This window comes from Diabrotica virgifera, chromosome 7 (genome assembly GCF_917563875.1).
Source record: "Diabrotica virgifera virgifera chromosome 7, PGI_DIABVI_V3a".
Lineage (NCBI taxonomy): Eukaryota > Metazoa > Arthropoda > Insecta > Coleoptera > Chrysomelidae > Diabrotica > Diabrotica virgifera.
The window spans coordinates 8,074,546-8,099,153 of record NC_065449.1 but is presented as its reverse complement, the minus strand read 5'-3'; the positions used below and the strand labels follow the sequence as shown (position 1 = coordinate 8,099,153).

The 24,608-nt window shown below is 33.2% G+C and overlaps 2 protein-coding genes across 6 annotated transcripts in view; both read left to right on the top strand.

The window, feature by feature from the left end:
* The first annotated feature begins 404 nt into the window (after positions 1 to 404).
* LOC114339948 (beta-glucuronidase-like) lies at positions 405 to 16,640 on the top strand. 2 transcript variants are annotated; one of them, XM_028290639.1, is made up of 11 exons: positions 405 to 663; positions 1,720 to 1,908; positions 4,755 to 4,921; positions 5,459 to 5,595; positions 7,743 to 7,933; positions 10,276 to 10,592; positions 11,599 to 11,742; positions 11,857 to 11,941; positions 13,312 to 13,488; positions 15,625 to 15,763; positions 16,292 to 16,640. In XM_028290639.1, the coding sequence occupies exons 1-11, from the start codon at positions 502 to 504 to the stop codon at positions 16,441 to 16,443; spliced, it is 1,860 nt and encodes a 619-aa protein (XP_028146440.1). In that variant the 5' UTR covers positions 405 to 501; the 3' UTR covers positions 16,444 to 16,640. The 2 variants fall into 2 exon arrangements, with proteins under 2 accessions (XP_028146440.1, XP_028146447.1); XM_028290646.1 differs by having other exon boundaries at positions 15,625 to 15,767.
* Positions 16,641 to 18,781: 2,141 nt separating this feature from the next.
* The window catches only part of LOC114339960 (beta-glucuronidase), a 75,058-nt gene continuing 69,231 nt past the window's right edge, over positions 18,782 to 24,608 (top strand). For 2 of the 4 annotated variants that reach the window (XM_050655675.1, XM_050655677.1), the window contains exon 1: positions 19,552 to 19,731. In XM_050655675.1, the coding sequence (XP_050511632.1) occupies positions 19,567 to 19,731 (165 nt within the window). In that variant the 5' untranslated portion in view covers positions 19,552 to 19,566. Of the gene's footprint in view, positions 19,732 to 19,898; positions 20,094 to 24,608 lie in introns of all 4 variants that reach the window. The other 2 variants (XM_028290617.2, XM_028290610.2) reach the window with 2 other exon arrangements.

The following is a 24,608-nucleotide window of genomic DNA, read 5'->3' as shown; positions in this document are numbered from 1 at the left end:
TCAAAAATTATCAGTCTAGGTAATTTAGATTTCTGTAGCTTTCTATTGGTCAGAATCTCCTATGAATGAAATAATCAGTATAATTTTAATCTGATTGGACAGAATTAAACACGTGATCAAATATCTTACTATACGATTGGAAGTTAAAATCATTAAAATATAATCACTTTAATTTTTATTTCTGTAGCTTTCTATTGGTCAGAATCTCATATGAATGAAATAATCGCTGTAATTTTTATTTCTGTAGTTTTCCATTGGTCAGAATCTCTATGAATGAAATAATCATTGAAATTCATTAGTGAATCTAAAAATCTTAGTCAATTATGTGAGTTTTAATTTATAATGAACTAACATGTGTGTGAGATAGGTCGCTACTGATAAATAAATAATGCACATCCATAAAATTATCAGAACTACCACCCACTTATATTTAAAATCTACATTTTTGTAACTATTTGTTATCACTATTATTGTTTTAAAAGACCTAGAAGAAATAAGGTCATGAACATCGCTTGGGTTTTGTTTTTTGCTATTTACGACTGCATAAATGGGGGCATTTTGTATCCAAGGCTTTCGAAAACTAGAGATTTGTTGTCTTTGGATGGTATTTGGAGGTTTTCTCTTGTGATAAATGGAAGTGTAGATACTTCTGGTGGACTATCGGTGAGTATAGAAATATCGATATGTCATAGTGACTGATTTTTATTGTTTTTACAGTATTTAAGTGTAAAATAATCTCCAAAGATTATCATCTTCAATACAATAGCACAGAAAAAATACAATATGATAATGTCAGCAGAAAAAACCAAATGTATAACAACATCTAAATACCCACTACGATTTAAAATCGAAATTGATGGGAAAATAATAAAGCAGAAAGCAAGGTTTAGATATTTAGGAATAGATATAATTAGTTACGGAGATGTTGAAGAAGAAGTACGGCAACAAAGCTTAAAAGCAAGTAAAGCTTGCTTAACATCTCATCTGGAGGATCTCATCTGGACGAACAAACGCATAAGACAAGACACAAAAGCAAGAATCTAGAAAGCAGAAATTACACCTATATTGACATACACGGCGGAGACAAGACCTGGCACATCTAAAACGGGACGACTACTAGAAACAACAGAGATGAAAATACTTCGACGAATATCAGGAAAAAGTCTGTTGGATAGGGAGAGAAGCGAAAACATAAGAAGAGCATGCAATGTAGAAGACATAAATGGATGGGTGACAAAACGGAAACAGGAGTGGAACGAACATATTAGTAGAATGAATATGATAGTACGAACAGCACGAGATAAGTCACAAAATGGACGAAGAAGAATTGGCCGACCAAGAAAAAGATGGTGCGATAATTTAAACAATTTAGGAGGCTAATATGAAGAACAAACAGACTTTAAAATCTACATACAAGATGGAAGAAACGGAAGAAGAAGTGTAAAATAATATATATTTTAAATTATTATTACAAAAAATTTATATTATCCTAAAAGATTAAAATTTCAGAACGTTTTCGTTCTTATCTGACCATCATCAATGAAAACATAGCAAACTATCTACTTAATAAGGTGTAATAACCTTTGGATTACAGTACCGAATACTGTATCACTTTTTTATACTCTCTTCATGTCTTTATTTACTTACATATATATATATATATATATATATATATATATATATATTATCTGATACACATTTATATCCTTTAAACTGTAGAACCTGCCTGGAGACAAAGATCTGCATTTCATGCCAGTTCCATCAAGCTTCAATGATATCCCTACCACGAAAACATCACGAGATCATTACGGACCTGTGTACTATGAGAGGAATTTTGAGGTTCCTAGCAGCTGGAAGGGAAAGAGAATTTGGCTGAGATTTGGATCTGTTTGTTATTCAGCTCAAGTTGTGAGTAAACCTATGTCAAATTAATTTTGTTGTAATTTCGTATTTGTTGGTTTGTACACTATGTTTGTGTGCAAAGTAGGTGTGTGGTTCGATTAAGTAAAAGTCATTATAAAGTGCTCCATCTCTAAAACCAATTTTATGTAAGAAATAGTGAAACAAATTGTGAGGTGAGTTTCACATCTATCAATGTATTTACCATTCATCACCCGGGATTACTAAGTTTCTGTTTTAAAGATATACAATTACATGCAAATAAACATAACAAGGCAAAACTAACCTAAAACCACAAATTTTAAAAGGTACTGTTTTTTGCGTTATTGATAAATAAAGTATAATATTATAAAGCGTTCCATACACGTCAAATTTATAAAATACAATAAAAATATGCCTGATAATCAAAATCGTGAATTTATGAAATTAAAAAAGTTTATCAAAGAACAGAACGAGAGATTGTCTGAATATTTCATATCTAGTCTTAAAAAGGAAGTAGCTTCCTTAAAAAAAGACATTGATGAACTGAAAGTTGAAAAAGAAAAACAAACTATTAGAGTTGAAAAACTGGAAACTGAAAATGCAGAACTAAAAAATCAAATTGAACGAATTGAAAATAAACTAAGAAAAAATAATATTGTTATTTTCGGCTTAACTGTACAAAAGTCAACACTTCTTGAGGAGATTATCCAAAAGTTGAATCAGAGACTCGAAATCAATTTAGTAAATTCAGATATCAGTGGTTTTAATGTCTTTGGTAAAAATTCAACAAATAAATCAGTATTGGTAGAATTCGCAACATATTCAGCTAAAATTAGTGTTTTAAAAAAGTGCAAACTTCTAAAAGGTACAACGGTGTTCATCGCTGAAGATCTATCCCCATCTCGACAAGCAGTAAGAAAGGAATTATTAAAATACCAATCTGAACTCAGGTCGTCAGGTAAAACGGTGAGGTTGAAAGGAAATAGGCTTATAGTTGATGGCCAATCATTAACACTGGAAAAACTGTCTGAGTTTATTACTACTAACAAGGAAGAAACCGCACATTATTGGATGAAACCAGAAGAACAAATCGTTACCCCACTAGAGCAACATCTTCAAAAAATTAACTTTTTTTTACTGTATATTGTACTTTTCGTTTTTTTTTCAGCATTTTTGTTTTGTTTCTAGAATATTTGTAATTTATTAATTAGTAATACTGGCATGCTATATTAATTATTGTAACATGAATTCGTTTCTGGAATACATTAATTACAATCCTATTGATACAAACGTAGTTGACTCCATAAACGAATATAATTTGTGTTCCAATAAGAACAACTCCTTTAGTATTTTGTACCAAAATATTAGGTACATTATTAAAAATTTTAATGAGTTTAATATTTACACACAACAAATACAAAATGATATTGACTGTTTTCTATTAACTGAAACTAGACAAGTGGCATGAATAGATATTTTTAAACTGGATGGATATAATATCCTGTGAGGGAAATTTCAATCAACATGACGGTGTGATAATATTTATAAAAAATATCTTGACTCTGGGGTGAAAACAGTAGAGATTAACATTATTGTAGCCTTAGAAGCTTATCTAAATATAATAAATGCGGAACCAATCTCATTTGTTGCTGCTATTGTTTGATAAACACATCATATTTGTGATGATTCATTTTTTTTTCCAGATTTTCGAATTTAACCATTTTATTTAAATTATTTAATTATTCAAAAAACAATGTATTTCCTTTGCTTGTTTTTATTCTCTAATTATTAAAAAAATTTATAATATTGTATTGATTGTGAAAAGATGGTGTGTACTCAGGATATTTTCATCAAAATGAACCAAATTAACCACTGCACAAGCATTCTGCTTCAAGTGGTATTTTTGTGTTTATTTATAGGGAATTATAATGATTTTAATTTATTACCATTGTATGTATTGTATCTTTTCTTTGAATAAACATTTATTTATTTATTATTTATTAACTACCCTTCTATGTGGATATTGGTGTGTTTGCCCAATATATGTTGAATTAAATCTTTATCACTTTTGATTACACTGAATTTAAATTTTGAAAATTTTTTTTAGATGTTTTGACAGTTTATCGCATGTCATTCGTAATTTGCCCTTACAAACAGACAATTTACCTAAAAATTAATTTTTCCGTTGACTCACAACGTCCACAAACGAGTACTCGCTTTTCAGAAAATCCGTGGTAGCTATTTTTAAGCAAAACTGCTATTAATAATAGATTTTTAACAAATTCTACTATGTATGAACACCATGCGGCACATCCAATACCAATTGTTCATATTTATAATAAAAAAAAAACTCAAATGAATTGGCGCTGTATACATCAGTCATAAGTAACTATAAAGATCTATATTTCAACAAATTAAATACTTTGTGCAAAAGCCGTTAGATTACAACACAACTATTTATTGGACGGAATAGGATGTCCATAATCGTGGACAATGTGTTACAAGGGTAAAATTAAATGGAGCTACATACAAAAAATTATAGAATAGGTTGCTCTCAATTGAGGACTCACTGATCGAAGAGGTTGATTAGACAGTTGTCAAATTCTGGTGGATAATTTTTTTTCTTAAATATCTAACTTTTTCCGGTTTTTGGAAATAGTATTGCGGGCTACATAGCTTAATTGTTGCGTCAGTAAGACTGAATAAGACACTTATTTTATGGCTTATAGATGCGTTGGTATTAAAATTTAAATATCTTCGGGACCAAACATCTTTTCTAAATCAAATGTGATATTAATCAACGATTATACTCTAAACTTAAAGCAGATTAAATCGCCTGATAAATAAATACTTCAAAGTTTCCTCTTTTTTAGTATTTAAACGATGAAGAAATTTTTTCCCACGAAATCGGACATCTTCCATTTCAGGCAGAAGTGACTCAATATATAGAGGACGACCAAGAAAATAATATCCGTGTTATCGTGGATACGACTCTTACTAATTCCACCATACCACAAGGATCTGCCACCGTTTTACCAGGGTCTGTACTTTTCTCTCTTTATCTCTTTATGTTTTTTCTTTCTCTGAATTTTGAAGCAATTATTCTTTTAATTTGAAACGTGTGTTGAAATTACCCTGGTGAGAAAGAAACATATTTCTTTATATCATGTCTAAATAAATTGGCAAACAATAATTAAACTTACCACATTCGTGGGTGTTTTTACAACAAATCTATACTGACTAAATTAACTACCTGCCATCGGGTGTTATTGTGGTGAAGAACTAAGAATAACTAAAATTAGTACTCTTATAGCTTATAGTAAGGTTAATTAAGAATTGAAAGGCAATATAAACATTATTGATGAGTGCTTAAAAAAAGAGAACAGCTAGTTTATGTTACGCATTTTTCTAACTCGGCTGAACACACGCAATGTTAACGATATTAAAATTCAAAAAATAATCTGGCTTGGTGCAACGCTAACAGAATTTAAACATTAAAATTTAGAAAAATTTAAAACAAACTTTAATAAATCAAATCTTTATAATTATGTAATGAAAAATGTCTCTTAATATTTAGCACTGGAAGAGTAATCCAGTCTGTTCCCTTTGATTTCTTCAATTACGGTGGAATTGATAGACCAGTTATTCTGTATACAACACCTTTAACTTATATAGATGACGTAACTATTACTACTCACGTTAAAGGTACAACCGGTAAGTTTTTTAAATAACAAAATACGTAACAACAAAAATTAATTATTGTTTTTACCTTACCCTAATCATGTCGTTCCTGATCTTCTCCCTTCTAGTCTTACTTAACATCCAACGTAACATTTTCATTTCAGTTAAATCCATCTTCTCTTCCTGAACCCTTTTTACAGGTCACAAATCGCCACCATATCGCAATCCAGGCCCTATCACACTCTTCCACAACTTTCTTTCAGCTCTTCACCGATTCTTCGATCACAGAGTACGCTGCTCATTCGCTTTCAGTTAAACGAACTAACATGTATCTTTTGGACAATTTCTCGATCTAATGTCTCAATTTCTGTTACATTAGAGCCAAGATTTGAATTCTTCTACTCGTCTTAGTTTTCCCCCAGGCAATTCGATATCACCAACCATTCCTGTTTCTCCCGAACACATATATTTCTAGTTCGCTAGCCCTCACTTTTTAATAGCACTTCTCCAATCCTCCAATTTCTTGTCCAACATGTCTTCACTCTCCTTCGCTAACACGATATAATTTGCAAAGCGCAGTGACCAAGGATCCTCCTCCACCTTCTCAGTACATCCATAACAACATTAAACAGTAGGGATAGTGAAAAATCTGATATAAACTATCACTGAAAAACGAATCCTCTTTGGTGCACGTTTCCTCATAAATACCCTTCGCAATCCTCATCTACTTTTCAGGAATATATTTCTCCCTCATATACCTCCACAGCTCTTATCTAGAAACTATGCACCAAGTGGAGCTCTCTTTTCTTCTCGCTATATTTATCTACCAATTATCTCAATGCGAACAAAGTACCCTTTGTCGTCCTTCCTGGTATAACCCCAAACTGTTCTTTTCTTATCGATGTCTCCCTCTTTAACATTGATTCTACATTTCTCTCCCAAATTTTCATGTTCTTTATTCTTCTGTAGTTCTTACAGCCTTGAATGTACCCTTTATCTTTATACAACGATACTATTATCTTCTTGATCCATGTATTGGGCATCCTTCCTGTCCTAAAGCCTTCCAAATCTTCACAGGTAATTCATCAGGTCCTACTGCTTATTTATAATTTCGAAATCCTCATCTCTCGTTATCCTTACTATAACATTCTCATTTAGGATATCACATCCTCTGCATCTCCTCTGATGTTCTTCATTTAGCAACTTTCTAGAGTATTCATACCATCTTCTGTTTCATGAACATGCGGCTGGTTTCATTTTCTTCTTAGGGTGCCTGTCCGTTCCGAACAATGGCCATCATTCTGACAGTGATGATTTGTGACTGGTTTTATGAACATGCGCAAAATTCTCTGCAACCCCAAGCTATCAGTCACAATAAGATTGAGAACACTAAAGTGTTATGTGTGGTCTCTATTACTATATGGCTGTGACACCTAGATATTAAAACAGTATGGCGTCAACAAACTGAATTCATTCGAAATGTGGATGTACCGCCGAATGCTAAGAATAAGCTGGACAGCAGAACTACGAATGAAGAAGTACTAGAAATAATAAACACACGTCCTCATCTGGTCAACACTATCAAAATTAGAAAGACGTCATATCTAGGACATATAATGCGCCATAGGGAATTTGAGATTTGAGCAGCCCCAGGTAATATTAGAAGGCAAAATCGAAGGTAAAAGGGGTATAGGAAGAAAGAATAAATCCTGGCCCTGAAACATCAGAGATTGGACCCACACAACTGGGAATTACTTAATTCATCAAGCCCAGAACAGAGAGGAATTTGCCATATTGATCGCCAAACTCAATAGGGAAGGCACTTAGGAGGAGGATACCATCTGAATCTGCCGCACGTGAGAGTCAAGTCCTTTGATGACTTGTCTCTTGCATTAGCAATGCTGATAACCTTTTCGTCCTTTTGGGTGTTTCCAACTCTTTATATAGCTTTGCAGATGATTTTTACTTAGCAGCAGCTTCAGCGAGATTTGATTCAATTTTTCCTACCCTGTAGGAATCCTTATCTTCCTCTATTTTAGACTTGTATATGTTTTGCAAGTACCTGTATACTCGTTTCTTTTCAATTAGAGCATTTTTTAAATTTAGTCTTAAATAATACAGAATTTATCTCAAATTTTGTAGTTTATTCAATAATATGTTGTTTTGTATTTCTCTTGTAGGTGTTGTTCAGTACACAGTGGATTTAGGAGGAACAAACGATAAAGTAGTGACAAAAGTTACAGTTTTAGATAAACACAAAAAAGCTCTTATTTCCACTGATTCTCTCAGTGGACAAATAGAAATAACTGATGCGAAGTTATGGTGGCCTTTTCTTATGAACAGTGATCCCGGCTATTTGTATAATTTAAAGGTAAAATATAAAATTTTAGTTACTTTTCTGTCTTCCCTTCTATTATTTTATGCATTGGCATGGTTATCCTAACCTTGCTTGGAGCTATTCGGTGTAGTCCGGTTGTAAACGTAATAAAATTTTTCAGGTTTTGAAATCTTCTTGAAGTTATTCTTCTTCTATATGGTTCTCTCTTTCTAAATACCTTGCCTTGAAGAATAAATTGTAACAAGCCATGTCTGTCTATCAAAAATGCATGTAGACCAGGGCGCATCTGTAAAAATATTAGTACATTTGGACGTTGAGAGGTGACTCAAATTTTTTTGCAGAAATTGCTTGAAAATAACTCAAATAATAATATTTGAGTTATCCTCCCTCTCAAAAAGGTCCGGAACATTGTTTAAATAATCAAAATGTCAAAAAATGAAGGAAAAATTCGATTTTTTTCTTCGTTTTTTGATTTTAACTTTAAGAGTATTCATTTCCGAGAAAAGTTGTATTAACATAAAAGTTGTGTAATTAAATTTCCTATAATATAGAGTTGGTTGAAAATTTAAAAAATAGTCACCCTTGTTGCAAAATAGCAATAATTGGGAAAAAACTATACAAAAACAAGTATTCGCATTTTACGTTTTTCAACCATTTATGCTAAACTTAGGACCTTTAAATTTCACCCAGAAAAACTATATGATACAGTTAAACAATATTGTAAATTTCATTAAGATCGGTTCAATAGATTTTTCAAAATAAATTTTGCAATCCAGCTTTCGCAAAAAAAATTCATTTTTTCAAACTGTTTTTTTGTCCGGGGATTATTTGTCCGGGGATTATTTGTGGGGATTATTTGTGGGGATTTTTTGTGGGGATTTTTTGTCCGGGGATTTTTTGCCCGGGGATAATTTGTGGGGATTTTTTGTCCGGGATTATTTGTCCGGGGATTATTTGTCCTAGCTTCATACAAAAAACTCTTCGGGTATGAATCAATCGATGTTTAAAGAATATCTATCTACATTGGCAACATTCAAATTTTTAGTTTTTCACATAGTTTTTGAGGGTTAAAAATGGCCGATTTCGCAATTTTTCAATTTTTAATCGCTTATAATATGTCAAAAACTATCAACTTTAGACAAAAGTCACCAAAGACCTTTTCTGTTTAGAATGATCCAAAAAACTTAAGAAAACTTTGTTACATGCAAAAAAAAATAATTTTAGGAAAAAAACAAAAAAAAAACGTTTAAAAAAGTTTTGACCCACTTTTTGTCCTGGCAACATGCAATTTTTTTAAAACGGGTCCTTTTTGAGTACGATTGTGCAAAAAATCCGAATCGGAATATTTTTCCTAGCGGATGCGCAATGGCTTTCTGGACTATATGCTATATAAATATTATATTATAAATCGTATTATCCCATATTTCCTTAATTTAAATTTTTAGAAAGAGCTTCTTTTCTCGTTCCTATTCTGTATCCTCTTCCTTCCAGAATTGTAAACAAAGAAGTAAAAATACTCTGTTACGCATATGGCACAATATTGATAACCCAAGATGAAGATAGTCTGCAAAGACTGGTCCACAAATTTAACATAAGATTGTCATAATTTAATATGACAATCTCAACTGAGAAAACTAAAACAACGGTAATCACCAAAGAACCAATGAGATGTAAAATAGAAAGTGATGGCATCAGTATTGAACAAGTAATAGAAATGTATTACCTTGGAATTACACTGTTTATCAGCTATGGAGACCTGGACAACGAAGTGAGAGATCACAGACAAAAATCAAATAGACTGGTAGGATGACTTAATAACACTACTAGTACGTATATAGCGAAACCGACATATTAATTTATATAGCCAGTGTAAGATACATAATGACATATTCATCAGAAACAAGACCCGATACAACCACAACACAAAGACTACTGGAAACAGCAGAAATGAGGGTACTGAGAATTACAGGGAATACGCTGAGAGATCTAAAGACGACTGAAACATTAGAAGAAAATGTAACATGCAGTGTATAAGCGCATGGACACTAGACAGAAAAAAGAATGGAAGAGACCAATATGGTCAAAATAGCAAGAGATAAATCACCAATCGGTAGAAGAAATATCACCCGACCGCGCAGACGATGGATTGACAACCTACCATAGAGTTATCAATCCGCCAATGAACAAGCAGAATTTTTTATAAATAGGAAGAAGAAGAAGAAGAAGAAGAAGAAGAAGAAGAAGAAGAAGAAGACAGATCTTCTTCCAGTTGTCTTAGTAACATAAAATGAACTAGATAAATTAGTTATCTTTTTCTTGTACATATCTTTCTACAAAATTAATTGATTTGATTTTTTCTATGTATTACCTTTTAGGTCGATCTCTACGATGGAAAACAACTACTAGATACTTACACTCAGTCTTTTGGTATCCGAGAATTGGCATGGAACAGCACCTCCTTCACTATAAACGGCCAATCAGTATACTTTAGAGGATTTGGACGACATGAAGACTCAGATATCCGAGGAAAAGGTCTAGATCTTCCGTTAATAATAAGAGATCACAATTTAATTAGATGGATCTATGCTAATTCATACAGAACCTCCCATTATCCCTACGCAGAAGAGATTATGGATCTGGCTGACAGTCTTGGGATAATGATAATCGATGAGGTTCCTGCAGTTTCTCTATCGTAAGACCTCTTTTCTTGTTTTATTAGACTTTAATTTTCTTCTTTATATACTTGTTGTAGATCTGTCGGTCTATTAATTCCGACGTTGAAGTATTTCCTTTAGAGATAGACTGCCACCTACCTCTCCATCATTTTGGTGGTCTCACCGGTGGACGCTTGCCAGCTGGTTTTCCTTCTAGCGCAATTCTTGGTAGTCTGTGCTGCTCCATTCTTTTTACATGACTGAACCATTTTCTTCGTCTTTGCCTACCCCATCTTGCAAGCCAGATTGTTCCCTGATGGTTATGTTTCGTGTGCTATCTCTTCTTGTCTTCCCTGCTATTGCTCTTAGTGTCTTCATTTCGACTGTTCGTAGCATGCTTAAGCTTTTGGTTTTATTGGTGTCTTCTCTTGATTCAATACATAGGTCATAGCAGGTCTAATTCAAGTTTTATAAATTCTAACTTTGCAGTCTATTCTCATATATGGGATATTCCAAACCACATCTCTTAAACATCCGGACATGATTGCGGCCTTGGTTATTTGTCCTCGTAGGACTCTGGCTGGGTCATGATAACTTGATAAATCTACAGCTAGATATTTGAACTGGTTTAGCTGTCTTATAGGTTTCCCTCTACCACGAGCTTACATCTAATTGGATCTTTCGTAATGGTAAGGCATTTTGTTTTCTGCGTGGATATGTTCATGTTGAGTCGTCGACATGCTTGGTATAATCGATAAAGTTTTCTTTGTAGGTCACCCTCATCCTTTGCAATCAGGGCTGCGTCTTCCGCATAGCACACTACTGTGGCCGAGACTGTATCCTAGTCTTAGAGATTCTACATCTTTTATTATTCCATCCATTAGCATATTGAATAGCAATGGGCTGAGGCTGTCTCCCTGCCTGATTCCCTTTGGTGTTGGTATGCTGGTCTTACCAAGACCATAATTTTATACTACTATTTTATTTGGTATACCTCTAGTATGTTATTTCTACTAAACCTTTTTGAATTTGTACATTTTTCAGTAATTTTAATGATGCGTTGTTGGCCAATCACCTTAAAGCACTATCAGAAATGTATAATAGAGACAAAAATCGCCCAAGTGTAGTCGTATGGTCCATAGCCAATGAACCCGCTTCTCAAGAAGCTAGTGCTAAGGATTATTTCAGGTATATTTTAAACTCAATTTTGTGCTTTAGTAATAAACTTAAACAAAATTTATAATTCAATACACCACATAATTGTTAATTTTCTCGTTACCAGATCAATTCTATGCTTTTTAGACAAGTAGCCAATCACATGAGATCTCTTGATAACACAAGGCCTCTCACTATTGCTCATGCGCAACAGCCTGATGTTGACCATAGTGTAAGTAAAACTTTTGTATAATTTTACTTTTATAATAAATTTTGAAATATAACAGAACCTCTTCTTCTTTAGCTGCCGTCTCTAATAGAGCTTGACGACGATTTCTTCAAATTCTTCTCTGTCGTGTGCTTTTCTTATTAGAGTTTGGAGTTCTAGTCCTGTACAATCCTTGATGTTACGCAGCCAGATCATTGAAAGTTCTGCCATTGAATTTTCATTGTTTTTCTAGCAACTAGCTGCTTTGGAGTAAAAATCTGACCTATGGTTGATCTATATTTCCTAAATCCGGCTTGGTATTCCTTATGAAATTTACAAAAAACTTAGTATGAGAAGATTTGTTACGGCGTATGGTAGGGAAGATAATTAGAGCACTTTTCTTTGTCTCCTTTTTTATGGACGGGAATTATTGCACTTTCGTGCCATTTTGTTGGTATTTTCTCTTTGTTCCATATAAGTTATTAGTTTGTGTTATGGTCTTTGTATCTGTTTGTCATGTTTATGTCTAGTTAATTATGGAATTCGGGCGGTATATTGTCGGAGCATGTATCATTTGCATTTTTCAATTTCTGAATTGCTTGCAATCTTTCGTCTATTTTTGGGTCCTCTACCGGTTGTCCACCCAAGGTATATCCTCTCTCCTCTCCATGTTCTTTATCTTGACGTAGGTATGTTTACTTAATTTTTCAACCATTCTTACCATGTTTGAAGCAGCTCCTCTGCTATTATAATTTATTATTATTACTGAGTGCAGACACACAGTTTTATGTCTGAAACCTCTAATTTAGGTCTATTTTCGTTTGACATCAATTAAAATGCATTTGACTGTTATCTATTCATTTCCATTTTTTTATATTTCTATTGTTCATATTTCCGTTTGTTCTCTCTAATTAGTTTTCTTGTTTCTTGTCCTGATGTTGTAGTTTAATGTTGAATGATTGTTAAAGTCAAACTTTTAGCTTGTTCTCTCTGTCTTGTAGTTATTTTTGGCATTTAGCACACTATTTCACGTTCTCGTCCTGTTTTTCCTATTATTAGTTGTGCTGTTTCTGTAATTGATTTTCCATCTGTTGCTACAACATTTAGACATCATGGCACTGGTCTATTAAATATATTTAGATGTTGTTTCATTACGGTCTACTATATTTAGATGATATAAGAACGTATAAAAGCCTAAAATTTTGTTAACATACGACGATCTCATCTAGATATAAGAATGATATAAAGCGCATCACCACGAATTAGATGAAACAAGTTAAATATAGATATAGGTGGAAATTTTTATGGGAGGCCTACGTTCAGCAGTGGACAAATATAGACTAATTGATGATATCGTAACAAAAACACTGTGCACTTAAAGTAAATATTTTCAGGGTGAATTTTTGGATATTCTTTGCTTTAATATATATACGGCTTGGTATGAATACACCGGAGAAGTGGATGCGATCATCCCAGAAGTTCAAAGAAGAGCTAAAGCGTGGCATACAAAACACAATAAGCCAGTTATGGTGACGGAATACGGAGCCGACACATTAGAAGGACTTCATACGGTAAGTTCTGATATAGAATCTGTTTTTCTACTATTGAAACCTCTTTTGTGTTCTGCTATACGTTTGTTATAGGTTCCACCAGTTTGACCGATGTAAAAAGCAGATTCAAAATAAGCACTTAATCTTCTAGATCATAATCATTCTTTTACTTACCAATTTTAAATTCTCCAAATTCAAAACAAAGACTTTAAACTATCTTTTTTAGAGTCCATGGAAATTAATAAATAAAAAAATACAGATACAAGTCGGAAAAATGAAAGAATACCCATGAACGATCACATCAATCACTTATTTTGTATTTGCTGTCTTTTTCTATAAATAACAAAGGTTTGTTATAGAAAAAGACAGCAAATACAAAATAAGTGATTGATGTGATCGTTCATGGGTATTCTTTCATTTTTCTTTCATTTATCTAACTATCAAGTTTTTGTCAGCATTGTTAGACCAGGTCATAAATTACCTTATTGTTTCTAAGGTCCAAGAGGCTTGACTATCTGTACATACAGTCGAACCCGCTTATTAGAATAGCCTTCGTGCCAAGCAAAAATATTCTTATAAGCGGGATATTCTAATAACCGATCATTGGTGGCTAGCTGAAATAAGTGTACCGAATATACGTTATAATAGTACATACTATGTCAATATGTATATTATGCATAATATGGTTTTAGGTCTTTTTATGTCAATAAAAATTTATAATCTATTTACAATAGTATATTACATACCTAGCGGGAAAGTACTCTATTTCAGCCGAGCGGCGTAAACTACAGACGCGAGGCTAGAATGAGTTCCCGCGAGGTTTGTATACTATTTTACTCACAATCGGTTAGTAGTTTATGGATTTCTAATACTCACAATATACCAATAATAATTTCGTTTCAAATATCTGTATCCATTTTCATTATGTGATAAGATGAATTATTTTAAGTAACCTGTGAGATCGTTAAAAAATAGCAACTTATTTAAAGTTGGAAAATGTTAACAGGTTTACAGGACATTGTTTTAGACGTACTTCAGCAACATTATTAGCAAATACAGGTGGAGACATCCTACAGTTGAAAAAGTTGGGGGGTTGGAAATCCAACACCGTAGCAGAGGGATATGTGGAGAATTCATTACATGGACAAATAAAAATTGCTAATTATGTTGTCTCATGTAGAAAATCCAGAAACGTCGGCGTCATCATCTATTTCTGAAACTCATAATTTTGAGCAACACGGTCTTACTTTAACCGTTAATAGTAATCATAATTCCAATGTAACTATTAATATTTATAATTCCAAATAGTTTTCTTTTTGTTATTGTTGTTGTTGTTTCTTAATTAAATAAATGTTGAGTGGGTTCTATTCTTTCTAAACCACCTTTTAATCAAAAATGACATTGACATTTGCAGGTAGAAAAGTGACAGATGCTAGCCGGGAAAGTACTTTCCCGGCTAGCTGGGAAAGTAAAGTAAGTAATAAGTCGCTTCCTGATTACTTCAAAGGTTAGAAATCCATAAATTACTAACCGATTGTGAGTAAAAATAATTACGAAACGATTAGACAATAAATTGGAATTGGGTTTTAGAAAAGACTTCCGAACAAACGATCAACTATTGGTAATAAATAATCTTATAGAAAAATGCTGTTTCTAAAAACAGTCAAGTATGTGACAATGTTCCTATAGAAATTTGTAGATAAAAGAAATTATTTTATGACCCGGTCGGTACACGATTGAATTTTCTGTGGGAAAGAAGCGTTTACTCATAACACAGTAATAAAGTGTTTATTAGGTACCTGACAAACCGTAATAAAGTACAAAACAGCAGGCTTTCGAAGCTCTTACCGACAAACCATTATATCAGGCAAAATTAAAATTTTTAGGAAATTATACGTAAAAATTTATTTGTTGACTTGAAAAAGTTATTCGAAAAAGCGGTATTAGGTTACTAAACCATATTCCAATAAACGGATAAATTTATTAAAGGGTAAATGGAAACGTTTCGGGACTTCGAATAAACCGGGATATTCCTATAACCGGTAATCTCGTAAGCGGGTTCGACTGTACATAAAAGAATTAATAAATACTTCGTGTCATGTTACTCGATGTAGGTCTACTTTAGAATAGTCTTATTATTTAATTTTGACATTTCAGCTGCCAGAATTTGTTTGGAGCGAAGAGTACCAAGTGAATTTCATGGCACAATATTTTGACGCCTACGACAAACTTAGAGCCGAGGGGTGGTTTATTGGAGAAATGATTTGGAATTTTGCAGATTTTAGCACTCCACCAAGTAGGTACTTCAACTTTCGTATTGATATCAAGTATCAACTAACATTTAGTAATAGCTCTCTATACTAGGTAGGCCTATATTTTCTCTTGAAGAATGACCCCATCCGGTTGAAGATGGATATAGCTTTTGCGATGCATGCTCTTATGTCCTGGTTGTTAGTTCATTCTTCATTATTGATATGAACTAGCCACCAAGATCGTGCGATTTGACTCCATTAGACTCTTTCGTGTGTGGTTTTCTCAAGTCGCAGTTCATTAGGCATAATTCATTAATAACAGCGGCCCTCAAAGACAACATAACCCATGCTATGGGCTATGGGTATATGGGATGAGTCAAATGATGGGCCTTTAAACGATGTTATTCCATAATATAATGGTATCAGGAGGTTTTTCAAACAAATAAAAAAATGTCGATGATATCTTACATCTTACTCACTCTTTTTTTCTTTATTAAAGATTAATTAAATTATTAATTATAAAGATTATTAAAGATAAAATTAAAGATTAGAATATTGTATTTTTTTTGTAGAATACTTCAGAGTGGGTGGTAATAAAAAAGGAATCTTTACAAGACAAAGGCAGCCAAAAAATAGCGCCCATCTTTTAAAACGCCGCTATCAATACCTCGCTCAGCTTCTAGATGGCGCTACAGAACTTGCTGCAGTTAACAAAACGACATGACAGTTGGACTATAATAATAATTACTTTCCTACAAATAAAGGATATTTTTTCAGGAGTATTATCAAGTATACAATAATAATATTGTTTTACAATTGTGTTACAATAATAATATCTTTTATTTTTTATTTTAAATATCCATAAATTGTATACATTTGAAAATAGGTGATGCAAAAATAATAAATCTATTTTAAATTGTATATTACTGTTTTTTTAAGGAGAGCCCAGGCAGGGATTTTGCTCGTTACTTGAGCACGCAGAAAATCACATAGGTAGAAACCTTGTACCCTGTAAATGTACCCCTACCATATATGGAATATGGACTCTTAATAAAGGGTCGTGCGTAGGGGGCAGTACACGTAAAAGAACACTATCTTTAAAAAATCTTTAAAACGTCACATTTAGACACAGTGGCGGCCGGTCGTAATCGACAGGGTGCCGACCCACACATTTATAGACACATATATTTTTTTTAATATTTAATTTAATCAGAGTTGATGATATTTGTTTCTGTGAAATAAAAAAAAAATATCTTTGAGATAATACAGACAAAGTTTTATTCATGGTTTTTAAAAGAATTCGATCAATCTGAGGGTGAAGTGATCCCTGCGCGTAAAAAGACACTTTTCAAATGATTCCAGCAGCTATGCGTCCGACTGCGATTGTGTGAATTCTTATTACAAGACCCGTCTCGACAAGCCGACCCCAGATTGACGATTTACATGTTAAGAATCTACGAAATGTTAGTCGATAGGCAACCAATTATACATTACGTTAATTCAAAAATACTTGTAAAAAAATTGTATGTAATATATTATACTATAATAAAACTTCATCTGGAACGCTTTCAAATAATATTTCCTCATCCTCATCTTGTGAAAATAGAGACTTTATGTGATTAAAATAATTTAACATTTTTTGTCTGAAAGGAGTAGGTAACATTCTTTTACTCCTTCACTTTTGCTAACACTAATTTAATATTTGCTCACAGATCGCATTTAAACGTCCAAACGTCGACAGACAACAATATCTAAGAAAACGTGATTTTTTTATTTCTGCATTGCTGCAGTATCAGTTATTGCACTAACTTTATTACCCGTAAGAGATTCTTTTTGAATATTTTCTGGAATTTCTGCAAAAGATTAACAATACAATCGCCATTCATCGTCAATATTTTGTGTTATGTCCCAATTATTGACATAATTCCCACAGGCATACTATACGTATAAAATTATGTTAAAAAATATAAATATCATAAAAGTTAAGTAAGTCTGATAATTATGTACAAATCGGCAACACTGTCGATTTTCTACACTGTCTGGTACTACGCACAAAATGGCCGACGATCTGCGCAGTAATAGTGCGCGAACTTTTCCTGCCTACTAGTGTATCATTGCTGTTGCGTTTTCTATGCTGTGACCATATACAAATATGTGGTGGATTCGACAATAATTTTTCAAAATATGTCGATAAACACTGGCTTAACGAAAAAGTACTAAGAGGCAAAAAAGTTTTAAAAACATTGTGTTTAACTAATGGTGCGACAATAATAATTTAATTGAAACGTACACAAAAGTTTGGGGGGCTTAAAGGAACAAAACCCCCATAAAATTTTTATGGAGTGCACAAATTTCACTTTAATTTTTTTTAAGATGTTGCTGCCATTAAGAATGCCACATGTCCATTTTCAATAAAAAATCTCGAAGAGTTTTCGATATATGAAAAAAAAATCGATTTTAATTTTGTAACTTCAAACGGTTATAACTTTTTTTGTGTGCACTATTGTATATACAGTAGGAAAAATGAAAGAATACCCATGAACGAACATATAAAACACGGTGTATTTTCCTGTCACCGTGTCGCACAAAAAATTGGCTAGTGCAAGTACATGTAATAATTATTGTTGCATGTACTTGCACTGGACAATTTTCTTTGTGACACGGTGACAGGAAAATACAGCGTGTTATATATGTTCGTTCATGAGTATTCTTTCATTTTTCCGACTGTAGGTAAGTGAGGTTCAATCAACATATTTTTGATACCAAAATCTGTGATATAATTTATGACCAATCTTTTCGTTACACCCTGTATATAATCAAAATCGGCTGCAAGAGACATATACATAGGTTATTAATATAGATGTCGATACTACTCAAAAAATTTGGTTTCGGCCTGGAGGGAGATTGTCACGAGAAAAATCTTATTTCTCTGGACTATTTGTTATCGCTTTGATCAAATATATGGTGCAAGAATACCATATCGTCAAACCTTCCGTGTATGAAGTCTATGGTTTATGGCTATTAAACTATGGTTGTCTGTCTGTGAATGTGTAACAGCTCGAGTTTCTGATGATGCAGTGATATGCATGCAGAAATAACGGTAAAAGACTTCTTCTTCTTCTTCTTGTGTCGTCTTCTATGGAAGGTTGGCGATCACTTCTTTAAACGCATTTCTATCTTTTGCAACGTGAAATATCTCTTCAACACTGAGGTTAGTATCTCTGATATTGTTCAGCCAAGATTTCTTCTTTCTTCCCAAGCCTTTTTTTTTCTTCTACTCTTGCTTGCATGATGACGTGTCTATCTATCTATTTATCTATCTAATTAACCTTCTTCGGTCCATCTTTGGATATACGCCTCCCCAATACTTTACCATTCTTCTCTGTCTGTCGTTACAGTCATCCATTTAGAGCCCACGTGCTTTTTGATATCATCTGTCCATCTCATTGGGGCCTTCCTCTACTTCGTTTATATTCCCACGGTCTCGATTTTATAAAAATTGTGTTCCATTGGTCTTCTTTTTGTCTTAATTTGTGTCTGGCAAATCTCCATTTCAATTTTGCAACTTCTTGTCTAACATCCCTAACTTTTGTTTTCTCTCTTATCCACTCGTTTCTTATATCCATTAGACTTGTGTACAACATTTGTCTTTCCATTGCTCTTTGACCCCAACAAAAATAGTCGGGAATTTTGCCGTGTCAGGGAATTTTGTCGTGTCAGGAGGTCAGGTTTTAATCACCTCAATTTGTTTAATCCAACTCTGTAGTAATAACCTAATTAAGCAATCTATAAATATCACAATTTTTTATGTTTAGTTAACTAATTGTTTGTGTATGCGAGAAGAAAGATGATACCTCCTACATATATATCGACTTTTTTGTTGGTGTGCTTGATAATTAGCATTCAGGCTGGAATCCTCTATCCAAAAGCATCAAAAACGAGAGACCTTCAATATTTGGATGGATTGTGGTCTTTTTCTTTAAATGCCAGTGCCTCTAGCCAGGAACTTTCAGTAAGTAAATAAACCACTAATCATCAGATCATTGTCGTGATCCATTTGTAATAGTTTACTAGTCGAAGGCTTTTTTGAAATTTAAAAAACCTACAGAAAAACTTGATACAGCATAAACGGATACAGGCCAAGAAAATGATGACGAATAACTAAAAGTTTCTTTTTAGGGCAATCCTAATGACAAAGACATTCATTTAATGCCAGTACCATCCAGCTATAACGATATTCTCACCAGTAGTGAAGGCAGAGATCACCTAGGATCAGTAGTGTACCAAAGAAGATTTATTGTGCCAAGCACTTGGACACGAGAGAGAAGAAGGATTTGGTTAAGGTTTGGTTCTGTATGTTATTCTGCAAAAGTTGTAAGTATTTATTTCTTCCTCTTCGTATTCATTTTAGGGCCTAGGTATTTGCTTGTCTGTTAAGCCCAAATTATCTTTTGATGGGGACGTGGACGACACAGCTGTCTTACGGGGCACGTTGAAGAATTGTCTGATATGAAAAGCGTTGGTTAGTTTATCGTAAAACGGAACGGGCGACACCGGGGACGCGCGCCTCTATTGTTCTACGCCCCGTCCTAAGATAAATCCGGCTTTAAAATATGTAATAGTCCATTAAAATGTTACATTTTTTAAGCCATACCTTGCATTTGTTAGAGGAGTCAATTTTATTTCTTTAATGTGTAGTGGGATCAGTAGAAGCTTAAGTTCAAGTTTTTGGGGTCGCCACCCTTGTCCCCCGGCCGCCATCTTGGAAATGGTGTGCAAAGGGGCTTCGCGCTATATCTCGTAAGCTACCAACCCTACGGAAAATCTAATTAAACATAAAATGTAGCAAATTAAATTTTCTACAATTTGGTTTCCATTACTTTTTATCGTCAAGTGACCAACAAAAAAGATATAAACAAAAAAATGTTAAAAAATTTTTAACAAGTTTCCTTTTGGAGGTTATAACTTTTTCGTACTTCCGGGCCTAAAGTGACAACTTCACTCCCTTGTGACAGGTACTAAAGTGTCACATTTAATCCCTCCGGGATTAAATATTGACGAAACTCCCGGAACGATTAAATCACAAACAAACGAATTTAAGGGATATTTTATTGAAAAATATAATTAATTAGAATGGTAATTAACGTTAATATTCAAATTAATATTGTGACAGTTCGTCATATTGACCAGTCTTTCCTGGGTTAATGCAGCAGGTAACTGACGAGTAACAGATAGGTCCTTTTCATATTGAACTGGTGTTTGTTTCGAAGATCCTGCGGAAACAGGAAGCGAGAATGAGGACTGTGGCATAACTATAGTGGACGAATCGGCGACTTGACCAAATATTTTATCTGAAATTTTTTGTTTATTTTTAATAGACGATTCAATATATCCCTCGGCCACGTTGGAGGATTTCCATCCTCCATGTCTCTTCAGCACGTCTATTGTTGCTCCCGAATCAGCTAACAAAGACGCAGATGTGCGTCTAAAACAATGTCCCGTATAAGACGTCGCATTTTCTAATTTCAAGAAAGCTGCTATTTGCCGTGGAATTGTACCAAACATGTTTTTTCCTACTACTCGCGTAGTACATTCTTTGTTGATGTATTGAACAAAAAATTTTGAATGAGTTGTCCCTGTCTTTCGCAATGCCACATATTTCCGAAATATCGCCACAAAACTGATGGCACTGTTTTCTGAATTTTTGATCACAAAATTTCGGTCAATTTTATTTTTGGTGTTTCTAATCGCAATTAGGAAGGAATCGCCCAAATCTCTCACATCGTCGATTTCTAAATCAACCAACTCTTTTCCACGACAAGCTCCCGCAACGCCCAAAATAAGTGCAACCTACAAAAAAATTGATTTCTTAAAATTTCTGAATATAAACAAATTTCCAAATTTACCTTAAGCATTAAATATTTATCATCCGGAGCCTCCCGTAAGAACTGATCTACCTGCTCAGACGTGAGAATTCTTGACTTCTTTGGCTTAAATCCCTCATTTCTTCTCTTCAAAAAAGCTAATAATTTTGGAAATTTACTTATATCAATATCTTCTCTAATGTTAATAACCGATTTCAGCATTGAGTAATGTGCCCAGAGAGTTGAGGCACAAACCGCTTTTGATTTATCATCGAAGTAGACTAACAGCGCATTTTCAGTAGGTTGTCTCACATTTTTTAAGCGGCACCACTTTTTAAAAGCATCGTACTGCTGCTCGTATAGTTTTCTAGATTTCGGTGGTAACAATTCTTCACCTACTTCGGCTGCTCTTTTATCAATATCAGATACACCTTCTTCACTCATGATACCAATAATTATCAATAACAATGTTTCTTTACAATGACACTAGTAATGACAATGTTTCTAAATTATAACTGTCACAACGCAATGTTACTATGGTAACTTATTTTAAAGACAGTTTATTAAATGAGTTGAAGAGAGAAAAAACTGATTGAAATTATTGAAATAATTAATAAAATCATACCGGAAGTACGAAAAGTATCGTATATACCTTGCGACTGAAGTACATTTAATCCTTCAGGTAAATTATGGCCCTCCCTGCGGTCGGGCCATAAACTTTACCTTCAGGATTAAATGTACTACTTCAGTCCCGCGGTATATAATGTACTATTTTTCAGTTCATTTTAAAATAAATAACATTATAGCAATTTTGTAGAGGGTTTTTCAGTGAACAATTTTCACTATAAAGTTGTTTAATTCTATTTATTTATATAAGTTTTACAGCGCTTCAAACTTGACCAGATTCTCGAATGCTTATAGGGATACAATAAAGACAAAATGTTAGGCTTACTTTTCTATCTATATATTTTTTTATTTATACAATTTATTATGATTTTAACATTCTTATGCTATTATTAATCCGTTTATTACCTTTCTCCCCACTATAAAACTTATAACCCTAAGCATATATAGAAAACGCCCAAGAAGTTGTTTGAGGACAAATTCGCTGGTTCAGAAGAAGGATGACGCAACCGCAAAATTCTTAAAAAGAGCAAAAAACGAATTTTTGATATCAAAATCATAAAGTATGATAAAATTTGCCATTCAACACACGGTGGTCAGGATCTCGAGATATAAGCGTATTTTGGGGTGTGCCGCTTGTCTATGAAGTAACATAACTTTTTTTTTCTTATATATTTTGACTTAAAATTTTCCAAAAAACTTCTTCATGAATTATATTTTATTGTTGTGTTGGTTAAAATTATAAACTAAAAATTTTGTCACTCAATTTTTTTAAGTAAACCTGAAACTAACGAAATATGATGACAAAGTGTTTAAAAACTAACAACTTCTTTTTTAATGTGTTAAAACATTTTGGACACATTTCGTTGTTATCTACATACTTCAAAGATGACACAGTAAAATTTTCAAAAGGAAATATTTACAGCGACCAAAGATACAGCGAGGTAATCTTGAAAAATCATCAAAAATTATGTTCGGCATTTTTGTATAAAATTTGATTTTTGAACATGTTCCACCAAATCTAGATAAAAATAAACTTCATATTCGGATTCAGCGACCTCTAAAACATAAATATAGACCAAAATTGGTCATTCACCTTAAATTTGATTTTCGTGGTCGGCATAACGATTGCTGCCACTCGACTAATATACAGGGTGTCCAGAAACTCTACCGACAAACGAAAACAGAAGATTCTTCAAATAATTTTAAGACAATTTAATCCAATTTACTTAGTCCGAAACTGCTTCTTAATGGAGCTAGAGCTCTTTGAAGATGGCGTCTTGTAATGAGTTATTCTTAAGTACCTCCAGAACGCTTCTATTTAGAAAAACAAAAATTGGCACGCACATTAATCTTCCACAGATAAATCCATTCCATCCATTGCGAATGTTTAGTACCGATCATAGGCGTCCGTTTTGGGTAGGGCAACGGTTATTTTATCGCATAACTTTTTTGTCTTTAATTTTTAAGCATTTTTGACACTAGATTATTAAATTGTGAGGTATTCTAGTACTAAAAGGTGTTCTTGCTTTAAGTCGATAGGATACACAGTTTTCTAGAAAAATCGATTTGAAAATTTTTCGTTCTTTGAATTTCAAAATTTTTTTTCGAAAAAAACCTATTTAGAAAGACGAAAACTGGTACATTTATTTATATTCCAGAGATGAATCGATTTCATTAATTGCAAATTTCTAGTATTGGTCATAGGCGTCTGATTTGGGTAGGTCAACAGTTATTTTATAGCATAACTTTTTTGTCTTTAATTTTTAAGCATTTTTGACACTAGATTATTAAATTATGAGGTATTCGAGTACTAAAAGTTACTCTTGCTTTAAGTTAGTAAAATACATCGTTTTTTGTTTGAAAGTTTTTTTCATTTTTTTTTTAATTCCAAAAACGAAAAATTTTCAAATCGATTTTTCTAGAAAGCAGTGTGTCCTACCAACTTAAAACAAGAGTACCTTTTAGTACTGGAATACCTCACAATTTAATAATCCATTGTCAAAAATGCTAAAAAGTTACAGACAAAAAAGTTAGGAGATAAAATAACCGTTACCCTACCCAAAACGGACGTCTATGACCGTTACTAGAAATTCACAATGGATGGAATCGATTCATTTCTGGAAAGTTAAAATGCATACCAATTTTCGTTTTTCTAAATAGGAGCGTTCTGGAGGTATTTAAGAAAAACTGATTACATGACGCCATCTTCAAAGAGCTCTAGCCTGCTTATGAAGCATTTTCGGACTAGGTGAATTGGGTTAAATTGTCTTAAAATTATGTGAGACATCTCCTGTCTTTGTTTGTCGGTAGAGTTTTTGGACGCCCTGTATAGATAGAAAAGTATTTTTTTCTATTGTATTCCTATGAGAATTCGAGAATCTGGTCAAGATTGGAACGC